Source organism: Uranotaenia lowii, chromosome 1 (assembly GCF_029784155.1).
Source record: "Uranotaenia lowii strain MFRU-FL chromosome 1, ASM2978415v1, whole genome shotgun sequence".
NCBI classification, from domain to species: domain Eukaryota; kingdom Metazoa; phylum Arthropoda; class Insecta; order Diptera; family Culicidae; genus Uranotaenia; species Uranotaenia lowii.
The window spans coordinates 59,557,293-59,570,426 of record NC_073691.1 but is presented as its reverse complement, the minus strand read 5'-3'; the positions used below and the strand labels follow the sequence as shown (position 1 = coordinate 59,570,426).

At 39.1% G+C, this 13,134-nt stretch overlaps 1 protein-coding gene across 2 annotated transcripts in view; it reads right to left on the bottom strand.

Annotated features, from left to right (window-relative positions):
* Positions 1–13,134, bottom strand: part of LOC129737982 (uncharacterized) — a 368,340-nt gene that overhangs the window by 256,938 nt on the left and 98,268 nt on the right. For both annotated transcript variants that reach the window (XM_055729166.1, XM_055729159.1), the window contains exon 2: positions 5,458–6,228. In XM_055729166.1, the coding sequence (XP_055585141.1) occupies positions 5,458–5,964 (507 nt within the window). In that variant the 5' untranslated portion in view covers positions 5,965–6,228. The remainder of the gene's footprint in view (positions 1–5,457; positions 6,229–13,134) is intronic.

Below are 13,134 nucleotides of genomic sequence, written 5' to 3'. Positions count from 1 at the left end.
TTATCCTTTATTTAACCCTCTAGTGCCAAACCCTGCCTTTAAGCGGGGTTTAATAAAAAAAATCATAAAACCGCATCGAATAGTTGCTTTTACATTTTTTTTTTATCGTTAAATGATTAATAAAATGTTTACAGTTAAGCCAAGCTTAAAAACATGATAAAACTGTAAATAGGCCAACTTTTCGAAAATGATTAATTTCAGAGCCAGAGATATAACAAAATATCAAGGTTTTAAAAATATGTTTAATTTTACAGCAATTGTCATCGAACACTTATCTTAAATATTTGCTCTCTCGAACGCAAAGAAGTAAAATGAGAATCATAAACATTTCTTTGTTTTGACCTTGCGCTTGAATGGAAAAGGTCTGGAAAAAGAATTACTGTTAACTGAGGGAACTTTGATGAACATGACACTTTTGCAGATAATCATCATTAACTAAGTCTGAAGTTGAAATATCTGAAAACTGTTTTCCACGTTTGCAAGCCTATAATTTGAGTTTCAAAAAAAAGCGAAATTCGGTTGGTAGTTGGAAATTTTTTTTATATTACTTAAAATGTAGTTTTAAAATTTTAAAATATCGGTTTTTCGAAGACTCACAAACAAACACCTCTTCTGATAAAATGATGAAATTCAAAAGTAAATGGGTTATCTTATATGAAAGTTACATTTTTTCCTTTGAATAAGTATAATTTTAGAGTTTTTTTTAAGGTCATTCTATGATAGTTTTTGGATATTACAAAAAACGGAAATTTTCTATGAGAATGCCTGTACAGAACAAATGGCTAAAACCCTATCAAATGGTTAAGTTTAAATAATAAAAGAATATAAGAACAATGGGAGGACCTTGAGAATTGCATGAAGGCAAAATTGTTTTTGAGGACAAAAAAATTTGAGAAATTTTTATAATTTTTGCCCCTAAATGTATGCAGCAACATTGTCCAGCTTTTGAGTATACATACACTGAGGTTTTTTTTTACGCGGTATTTCGTCCCGCGTAAAAAAAACCGCGTAAAAAAAACCGCGTTAATTCGAAAATCCGCGTAAAAAAAACCGCGTTAATACGAAAATCCGCGTAAAAAAAAACCGCGTTAATTCGAAAATCCGCGTAAAAAAAAACCTCGTTAATTCGAAAATCCACGTAAAAAAAACCCCGAAATTCGAAAATCCACGTAAAAAATCCATTTTAATAAAAAAAACTCGCGCAAAAAAGCACGTTACTAAAAAAACGCGTAAGAATCATGATTATTTAAAAATTTACGTACAATGATAGTTTATTTTCAAGATAAAAAACAAAATCAATTAGATTAATAGAATAGTAGAATATAGTGAGGCTTATTTGACAGTGTGGAATTCAGATCGTCTCATGTCTCAGGTCTCATGTTCCATGTCTCAGGTCTCAGGTCTCATGTCTCAGGTTTCAGGTCTCATGTCTCATGTCTCAGGTCTCAGGTCTCATGTCTCATGTCTCAGGTCTCATGTCTCATGTCTCATGTCTCATGGCTCATGTCTCATGTCTCATGTCTCATGTCTCATGTCTCATGTCTCAGGTCTCAGGTCTCATGTCTCAGGTCTCATGTCTCAGGTCTCATGTCTCATGTCTCAGGTCTCAGGTCTCATGTCTCATCTCTCAGGTCTCAGGTCTCAGGTCTCAGGTCTCAGGTCTCATGTCTCATGTCTCATGTCTCAGATCTCGAGTCTCATATTTCAGGTCTCAGGTCACAGATCTCATGTATCACGTTCTTAGTCTCAGAGCTAAGATTTTCCCAACTACAAAAAGATTCTAAGTGTTTTCCTTTGAAAAAGTCTTAGAATGTTTTCTCTGAAAAACCGCGTTAATTCGAAAATCCGCGTAAAAAAAACCGCGTTAATTCGAAAATCCGCGTAAAAAAAACCGCGTTAATTGGAAAATCCGCGTAAAAAAAACCGTGTAAAAAAAAAACCGCGTAAATAAAAACCTCAGTATATTTGTTTTTGAAAAAAAAAAACGCAGAAAAATTCATTTGAGTCCAAACAAAAAAATTACTGTTATTGGTGTTTTAAGCGTTCTGTGCTTGTTGGTGGATGCCGTCGACTGGAGACGGAAAGAAATTTCCCTGAAATCCGAACTCATCAACAATATTTGCAGCACAACCAAGGGGTCCGTTACCATTGGCTTGGGACAGGTTTAACTCATCTCACTCCCTTCCAACTGTTCGAAACAAATAAAGAATACTGAAAAAAAAACCTAAGTAATCTATTCATGATTCCAAATTTGCCGAGATACTCCGGCTGGCTCAAACCCAAAATCCATTGTATATCAGTTTTCCGCTCGTTTGATGCCCTGTCCTACCCCCCTTTAATCCCAAGAATAGAGTTAAGCAATTTTAAATATATAATGAATAAAAAGTTACACATTTGTACATACTTTTCCATCTTACCTTTCAACCAACTACATTTCGTTTATCTCGTTGTTCTCACCCCCAACTTTGATTTGATAATAATTAACTTCATGATCCCATTTCCTTAACCTGAACTTTAGTTTGTAACTGACAAGCTCACGTACTCCTTACTTGAAACATTAAATAATAAACAGATTACGATTTTGATTACCAAAAAATAACGGAAGCTAGAAAAACGATACGATAACAAAAATAAATAGGAAGCTTACAACAATTACCGATTAACCAATTTTCTGTAACCTGGACATGATTACACAAAATATTGATAAATTTTTCATTCAATGCATTTGCACAATTCCTAATCCTATTCAGAAACGTGTTGATTTGCTAACAATAACAGCATTCAATACAGTGACCACACTCACGCGCACGCAGCCCTCACAAAAGAAATTAAAATGAAATTGTTATTATTAAAAAAAATGTGATGTGAAATTATGATAATAGAAAACTATAGAATGTTTTACTCTGTATTTTGGATTTCTGCATCGATAATTTTAATGATCAAAGCAGTCGATGGCTGTTACAACCACCTGCTGGAGAAAAATGAAAAAAAAAAAAACATTCAAAATTCCTCGGTCGTGGAAACCGAACTTGTGATGATCACTATTTGCACTACCTCAAAAAAAATTGTTGTCTATTCTTTCTTTTGGAAATCTAGATTTTCCACCGGTACTGTGTAAAGTATGGCATTGTTATTTAAAATAATGAATAAGATAGACTCACAAAACCAACCCGTGGAGAGGCTTCTACAGAGAATATTAACACAATCCACATATTTAAGCGTTAAAAATGTAAAAAAGCAAAGCAGCAAAAGCCATAGGAGATTGAAGGTATAGCAAAAAAAAATCAGAAAGCTCACGGAGAAAAATATATAGATTTATCAGTTATTTTACGCGTCTACATGAACATAAATATGGTTGTTTGGTTCTGACCCGAAAAAACAATCAAAACAACAATCAGATGACACTTTGCCACGAAAGGATAAATGGTTGATTTAGCGATCGCATCGATGCTAAGAATCCAACAGGAATTTTCATTCAATCATTCGTATGGCTGTTTCCACTGTACATGCTGCTCCCCGTGAACGTGAGAAATCATTGATTTAAAACATTAATATAATTAATGTGAACAGATATAATGCATTGTTTTTCTTTGTTGTTTACAACGAAACGCATTTTTATTTATTTTTTTTTATTTAATTATATTATGATCAGTGGCATGATTTTTCATTTTGACCAGCTGCACTGTTTGATTTTTTTTTTCCTTCTGCTGTTAATTTTTTCGTTGGAAATTGAAAAGCCGGTGCCCTGAAAGAAAATAAAAGTCATAGGGAAAATATGATTGTGCTGAAATTTCAAATAACTTAAGAATACTTACGCGATTTGATCTTGATCATCACTGTTTTTTATTCGACCTTCCGGATTGGCCCTCGGGGGCCGAAGTAAACCATCTTTTTATGTATCTGAAAACATTAAAATATTGTTTTTGTAAAGAAAATCAACTGAAAAAATGCATATCATATTTACCTTTCCGCTTCGTGTTTGTCGACTTCTTTCATTAGAAATAAACACTGACTTTTTTCCTCAAAGTCTGACAATTTACCTGCTTGTTCATACGAAATTCGAGGTCTAGTCAACCATCAGTGATATTTGAAAAATAACCATCAGATAGTTTAACGTAGACTAGGAAAATATAGCCAAATCTACTAGCTGTTAAATTATTTTAGCGATATGCAGTTGAGAAATCCTCTACAGCCACATCAACTTAACATAAACGTTAGTTTGTTTGTAGTTTTCGATGTTGATAAAGCAATATTATGGGTTCAACCAAAAATATGTGATACAGATGAACCAACCATACGAATTTTGATAACAACCTGTAGAGTTTTTTATCCGTGCTGTTACCGGGATTTCCTGTTCTTGTGATCTAATCCGTTTACCGTTCACCGAATTTTGACATCCATGATTGGTGCACGTTCAGCTTTTCCCTGCCAAAAAGTCACTCCAATATTATTTAATTCCACTCCATATATCATTTTCTATAAACACGAAAAGAAATTTTCTGTTTTCTTGCAAATTTCACTTTCACTTTCTAAAACCATTAGAACAAATCTTTGAAAATTGTAGAGCAACAAAAAGACAGAAAAACGCGTCCGCACCCAAGCAAAGCCTACTCGAAACTCTCTATAATCAACAGCCAAAAATAAATAAAACAAAACAACTCATTATCGGAGAACCAGTCACTATACACGAAAAACAAATACAAAATGACCCACACAAAACTACAATCACAGAAAAAATAACCGCAGAATTCATTCAAGAAATAACAAAACAACTTATGAATATTTTCGCCAAAACAAACTTCAAAAACGATACTACTGGAATCACATTAGATATTTTTGCTCAAAGCAGATCTAGCATCATGCAAGGGATAAAAACTTCTAGGAGTTAATTCGCAATTATGAAGCCAAGGATCGATCGTCGTGAGAACTTAAACGCGGCTATAACGCTTTGAACCAAACACTGCTGAGAGCTTATTTCGAGAAGTACAGCACGTTTCAACTATGAAGGACTATTCCAATGAACTTTCGTTTGCTAACCGACTCAGATGGTACACTGGTTAAGATACCGGACTGGTAAGTCGAGAAGAGATGTTGCAGTGAGTTCAATTCTCAATATATATTTTTAGGGATGAATTATAAAATAAAATGATTAACCCATAAAATATGTTTCTTGCTTCCCTTGAATGAAGTGTTTATGCATCATTTTATTACTTGGGAGCTTGATACAGTACACTTTCCAACGCATTTTCGGTACAAAGATTTGCTGAATAGGCTTTGGATTTTTGCAACCTCTTCTATGGGTGTAAAAACAAAAAAAAATCTTTGACCCAAAAACAAGGAGAGATTTCTACAGGAAACTGAAAGCCATTGGAAGCCATATTTACATACATATGTCCTGTAAACTGCATCCCGACCTTAACCAAATGCGTCTGCTGCAACGCCGATCCAAAAACTTACCAGCAGTGATCCGAATCCATTTTCGTCCAAGCCTCCGACGGCAGCAATATTGTTATCGATCTCTCGTAAAACCTTCAGCGCTTCCTCCGTTTGGGGAAGCAGGGACGGAAACGGAAGCGTCGGACTGCTTCCTCCCGCCTCTAGCCTACGTTCACCTGTCTGATGATGATAATCGTCTTTGCAATCAGTGTAAAAATTCCAATTCACTTGCCGAACGAGCAGTTGCCGGGTTTGAAAATTTCCTCCATTTGCGGTAGTTCTAGAATCACCTGAACAGTTATCGTCTTCACTTGGCCGATAGTAGAGAACGGCTGGCCTGGGAAGTCCGGATGCACTGGCCAATCCGAAGGTGGAACTCACTGGTGCTGGAGCCGGAAGTTGATGGCCTCTCAGAATTTCTTTTCCAGTTAGGGACACATTTCTGTCACCTAACGACGACGATGAAGATGGAAAAGTCGTTGTTGTTGATTGATTGGCATCAGTCAACACAACACCATCAAAAGTCATTACAATAATCTATGGAACGGAAGTGCAACCAAGTTCGGGGATTAAGGTGCTGGGAACTTCCAGCCGCTGTGTCTTTTCACTCAATAGTTGTTCTCTTCTTCGGCTGTACCAACTACCAAGGTTAGATAACTTCCGGCATAACTATTTTTCTCCGCGCTGCAATTTTCCGATGCCAAGAAGGGGGGTTTTTCGTTTCGAAAATCTCACATTTGCAACCAACTTGCTTTTTTCCTTCACCATAATACTTTGTAGTTCATCGGGGTTCTGAAATCGAGAAAAAAGGGTAACCATGAGTGGTTTTCTATTTTCACTTTCATTGTTAAGGAAACGTTATTTTCAAGGATGTTCTTCTCACGGTGTCGTTTTTAAGGGACCGACAAAAAGGAAATTTCGGCAGCTTCGAAAATTTCCAATTTTATATAAAAATCATAAACTTTTCCTCGTTGGTGTACTTCGAAATTTTCAAAATTTTCCACTCCGTCGGAGTGTTAGTTGAATAAGTGAGTTCATTAATAACTTAAAGGCTGAAGGTTGAGTAACAGTCGGCCCCGAACTCAATCAGCTGTAACTTGCGCTTCCCTGCACCGAATTTCTCCAAATAATGCATTTGCTGGCCTTAAGAAGCTTTTTTTTCGCAATTCTGAGCTTAATTTGGAATCAAAATTTTAAAAAAACATTTTCTGGCCTTTTGAAGCATTTTTGTTTCTCAATTCTGAGCTTAATTTGGGATCAAACCTTTAAAATACATTATCTGGCCTTTAGAAGCGTCTGAAAATGTATTTTAGCGATAGGGGAGAATGAAGACACTCGATAACATTTTCTGATTTGAAAAATTTCTTTTTTGAAAAATTTAAAATCTAGCTGTCTTTTACAGATTATAAAAGTATGTATTTTCAAATGTCTAGGCTTCAAAAATTAGAACTATACATTATCCCGTACATGAATTAAAACCTTTTTAATGATCCAAATGGGCTTCAAATGGTGGGTTGACAACCTGGAAGGAATGACAAACATAATTCTGGTCCTCACTCGTTCCTACCTCACGCCTCCACGAGTCATATGATCACAAATGACAGCCAGCTAAAAGTATACACGCAGCTGGCGGCGAAGCCCGGGCAATGTTGTCAACTCGACAATAGCAAAGTGAGGAGGTGCCCCAATCCTAAGGCACCGTGACGATAGGATGTATGGCTGGAGGGAATCTCAGTCGCTAACGGAACCTGTGGGGCACCAGGGCGCACCCCACAGTATACAGACCTTACTGTGTTACAGCAGGGCACTGACACAGCTGACCTTTACTTCGCTAGCTACTCGTGGGATCAAAATATGTACACAAACAAACAAACACAAAACAATACGAGTGCCGACTGCTCGTCTCAGCCGGATAATATGGAAGTCACAGAAGGTAAACTCGAAAGACAGCTCTCTAACGAGTCATTCACGGGAATGCCATCCATCTCATCTTCCGCATTAGATTCACCTGCGGAAATGAACGACGAGAGCGACGATGATGGGGTTAATGTCACCATCAAAACAGCAGAAATGCCGAAAAAAGAGAAAAATCTCGACACACGGCAGCTAAGTGGTGCGGCCAAGAGAAGGCTGAGAAAGCTTATGGCCAAGAACGTACCATATGAAGAGGCAATGTGCCTAATTTCCACTGAGAAAAATACGCCCCCTGCAAAAAATGTAAAACGGGCGCGCAGTGGAGATAACGATGGTTCAAACAGTGTGGAAAAATCGAGAGCCAAGAAGGCCAGAGGGCCACAAGCCCCTGCGAGACAGCCATACGAATCAAAGCAAGCTCGACCACAGACCAATGAGGGTCGTGAAGGTCTACATAGGGCCAAACGCCCAATGAGACCAATAGAGAAAATTAAAGGCAAGTCCAAGCAAAGACCCTCCTATAGTGAGGTTGCTGGTTCTGTGAGGGTAGGCATATTAGCCAAAGATTACCCCAGCACACAGCTGAAAACAGAACAACTGAAAATGGTACAGCAAGCGATTAAACGGGCTGTTCTCGGTCAAAGACAGGAGAAACTTAAACCGAAGTTCGCTCAATGTTCGTACAAATCAGGTTTCATGGTTGTGACGTGTCTTGACCAGGCTACATCGGACTGGCTAAAGCAAGTTACTCCATCAATCAAGCCATGGGTAGGAGCTGAGCTAGTCGCCGTTGGAGATAATCAAATCCCAAGATCGGAGATCCTGAAGGCTCACCTACCTGGAGCTGCCGAGGACGATATCGGTACGATTCAGGCTACAATTGAAAGCCAAAATGATGAGCTTAGTACTGAAAGCTGGAGATTCTACGATATCCACAAAAAGAACGAAGCTCTCGAAGTGGTTTTCACCGTAGACGAAACCTCGATGAAAGAGCTGGAGAAGAGGAACTTCGTCATATACTATGGATTTGGTTCCAGTAAAATCTGGAAAATAACCAAGAGAAATCCAGAAAGCAGAGCTGTTGAAGGGAACACCACCGATAAAGCAGGGCCTTGTAAAGGACCAGTCGACGACAGACCAGGTCCAACCCACAGAAGGAGAGTCGATTAGCAAAGGAAATACTTCGGCAACACTCGATCTCAAAGAACCAGAGTCTAAGGACCAGGGCCAATCTATGGACCAGGGACAAGACTCAGGGACAAACGAGAAAAATGAGAATAGCCCCAGTAAATTCAATGCAGATTGCTCACCGGAAGGGACTAGGTTGTTGAACATGGGCCCATGCTTGGAACAAGATCAACTTAAACCAGACCCGAGTGGAATGACCAGTTTTAAAGGTAAAGTAACCATCAACAAACCTGCAAACAAAAAACTATCAAGAAACCCTAGCACATGGAGCAAACCAAAAGGAGAAAAGCAAACATGTGCAAATGGCAAAAAGCCGGTGCTTTGCCCCACCACCACGGGCAAAAAACCCCAAAAATGAGTACCCTAAAATGTGTTCAGGCGAATCTTCATCATGCTGTAGGAGCCTCAAGTACACTACTGAGAAGATTCGCCTCCGAAAACCTGGACCTTGCCTTTATCCAGGAACCTTGGGTTAACAAGGGTAAGGTACAAGGGCTTTACACGCCGAATGGTAAGATTCTTTACGACGAAAGAAGCGCTCGCCCAAGGGCTGCTCTACTAGTTAATAAAAGAATTAAATTTACTCCCTTTACAGAATTTATCGACGGAGACATCACGGCTATACGAATGGAAATACCGACACCGAAAGGTAAGCACACGGTAAGTGTAGCCTCAGCGTATTTCCCGGGAGATAGCACCGATATACCCCCACCGATGGTAGTAGAATTCATGAGAAAATGCCGGGCACAAAACCAGCAGTTTCTCATCTGCTGCGATGCTAACGCTCATCACACGCTGTGGGGAAGTACAGACATCAACAATAGAGGTGAGTCTTTATTAGAGTTTCTTTCACAAAACCATATTGAAATATGTAACGAGGGAAACAAACCAACGTTCACAACGACGAACAGGCAAGAAGTCCTCGATTTAACTATATGCACACCACTGCTTCCAGGGAAAATAAATAACTGGGAGGTGTCGGATGAAGAATCACTGTCTGATCACAGACATATTACATTCGACATAGTGGGAGGAGAAATAATCAGGGACGTTTATAGAGACCCTAGGAACACCAACTGGGATCTCTACAAACACACACTTGAAGTTTGTAAACCTTTGTTGGATGTGAAAATACGAACAACAAAGCAATTAGAGGAAGCTTCAAACAGTTTTACCAATAAGATCATATACGCTTTCGAAGCAAGCTGTCCACTGATGGAACGTGTTTCAAACAGAAGAGTTCCTTGGTGGAACAGACAACTAGAAAAGTTAAGGAAAAAAACAAGGAGACTTTTCAACAAAGCAAAAGCTGACTCAAACTGGGATGACTATCGTAAGTCTCTAACTGAGTACAATAAAAATATTCGTAAAGCTAAGAGAAGTAGTTGGAGGCACATGTGTGAATCCGTTCAATCTACGCCAGAAGCTGCCAGGCTCCAGAAAGTTCTATCTAAAGAACACTCAAATGGACTGGGTCAATTGAAGAAAAATAATGGGAACTACACTACAGACCCAGAAGAAACACTTCAATTACTACTAAGTACGCATTTCCCAGGATCCATTGAAGGGACAGAGATTATAGACACTCCGGCTGGAAGACCCAGACGAAATGTCAGACGCGAGGAAGCTCTCCGCAAATCGCGCGCAATCTTTAAACCGTCAATGGTTGACTGGGCGATAAGTACATTCGAGCCATTTAAAGCTGCTGGCGAAGATGGAATTATACCAATCCAAATACAGCAAGCAAAACAAATGGTAATACCTGCCTTGGTAGAGATGTTCGTCGCCAGTATGACCCTCTGTCATGTTCCCACTCAGTGGAAAAAGGTGCGTGTTATCTTCATCCCGAAACCAGGGAAAAAAGATAAAACTCAACCAAAGGCATTCAGACCTATAAGTCTGACATCCATTATCTTGAAAATAATGGAGAAGATACTTGACGAGCACATTAAATCGCAGTATCTTAGCTCAAGTAAGCTAAATAATTTCCAGTTCGCTTACAAAAAAGGTATGTCAACGGTTACGGCCTTACATACTTTAACACAAAAACTAGAAAAGACCCTAGAGGCAAAAGAAATAGCACTCGCTTCTTTTCTAGACATTGAAGGGGCATTCGACAACGCATCACACAGTTCAATCGAAACAGCTATGAATAGACGAGGATGCCACTCGGCAATTGTTGACTGGACTAGTACCATGCTTATAAATAGAACCATCTATGCAAGCTTGGGAGGACTTACAATCAAAGCCACTCCAACAAAGGGATGTTCCCAAGGTGGGGTTCTATCACCGTTGTTGTGGTCATTGATCGTGGACGACCTCCTAAACAAACTTGTATCTATGGGTTTCGAAGTTATTGGCTTTGCAGACGACGTAGTAATAATAGTTTGGGGAAAATATGAGAATGTGTTGTCAAACAGAATGCAATCTGCACTTAACTACGCACTATTCTGGTGCAGGGAAGAGGGACTGAACATTAACCCTTCCAAAACTACTGTGATAGCATTCACTACGAGACGAAAAACTGCACTAAAACCACTAACATTAGACGGGGAAGTGCTAAACTTCGAATCACAAGTGAAATATATAGGCATCTTACTAGATTCAAAGCTATCATGGAATCCGCAGATAGAGCATGTAATAGCCAAGGCTAGAACAGCTCTATGGGTTTGCCTCAAGGGAGTAGGGAAAAAATGGGGACTAAGGCCTAAAATTATCCATTGGATATTTACAGCTATAATAAGACCCAAAATCTCGTATGCTTCTTTAGTATGGTGGACCAAAACTGTGCAAGCTACGGCCCGGAAGAAACTAGCGAAGCTTCAAAGAATAGCAACGCTAGCTATAACTGGCGCTATGCGAAGCACATCAAACGAGGCTCTGAATGCACTACTAAATATCCTGCCACTACATCAATTTATTGAGTTAGAGGCAGAACGTAGTGCCTTGAGACTCTCCAAAAACAAAACTCTCTATAAGGGGGATCTTACAGGACACCTAAAAATCCTAAAGACTTTTAAAATAAACTCACTTATTGTAAAGAACGATGACTGGATGGAACCCGTTTTCAATCTAGACATACCATACAATGTAACTATCAATGATAGGGACGTGTGGGAGTCAGGTGGACCTGCGGTTCCTTCCGGATCAATAAAATTCTTTACTGATGGGTCAAAAATGGATAATTGAACTGGGGCAGGGGTGTTCGGACCTAGACTCAGGATCTCAATTCCTATGGGAAACTGGCCAACAGTGTTCCAAGCAGAAGTTCAAGCAATTTTAGAATGCACTTTAGCCTGTTTGAAAAGAGGATACAGGTACACAAGTATCTATATATTCTCTGATAGTCAGGCCGCTCTTCGAGCACTAAGTTTTTTTTTTTTTTGTTTCGATTATAGTCGTTTTACCATCTTTATGGCATTTGCGACTTTATCAACGTTACAGTTGGCGGATCGTTATTGAAAAACTTATCCGGTACAACTGTGTTCGATGTTTACTCTTGGGCTCGAACTCACGGACATCGGCTCAGGAGACAACAGACTTGCCAACTGAGCTATATCACAAGCCCCCAAAAGCACTAAGTACTTTCACATGTTACTCCAAGCTAGTATGGGAGTGTATTGTTGCACTAAGAAACCTGGCCATACGGAACAGAGTATTGTTATTCTGGGTTCCAGGCCACTGCGGTATCCTAGGGAACGAAGAAGCAGACCAGCTAGCTAGGGAAGGATCCCAGGGCCTGTTAATTGGACCTGAACCTTTCTGCGGAGTATCTAGGAGTGCCTTGAATATGGAACTCAAGAACTGGGAAAGCACCACTATTGTCTCCAACTGGAGAACAGCAGAGGGAGCAACTCAGGCAAAAAGATTCATTGAACCAAGCGCACGACTCTCCAAAAACATGTTGAACTTAAGTAAGCACGAATTAAGTACTTACACTGGTCTATTGACAGGACACTGTCCAACAAAACAGCATCTCAAAAGGATAAACATTATTCAAAACGACGACTGTCGGTTCTGCGGGTTCGAAAAAGAAACTGCAGAGCATCTCTTATGCAACTGCTGCGCCCTCCTTAATAGGAGAGAGCGTGTTCTTGGGGCAAAGTTAATAAGCGCACAAGATATATGGTTGAATATCAGCCCTAAGAAGGTTATATCATACATCTTTGATATCATACCCGATTGGGATAAAATGCCTAGTCAGCAATCAACTGTCACTTCAACCCATAGTGCAGGTGAGCCTGATAGCATACAGTAACGCGGGGTAATTACCACAATAGATCAACTACTGGTCGCAGTGGGCTCTCCCCTACAAGGAAAAAAAAATGATCCAAAAAAAAACATCCAAACATTTTAAATTGATTGAAAAAGATGTTTAAGTCACATCAAAAGAACAATAACTCAGATAAAAATATATTTTAAAATTTATTTTCCAATTGACATATTTTTCTTAAACATTACATTAGATCAAGTTAGCCTCAGACCAAGTATCCTCATTCACCCCTATAGACTAAAATAATCCAGAACTCAAAAAACACATTCTGTTCGGATCAAGGCAGTAAAATGAAGTATATTAGGTTGCAGAGATTCTGTGAA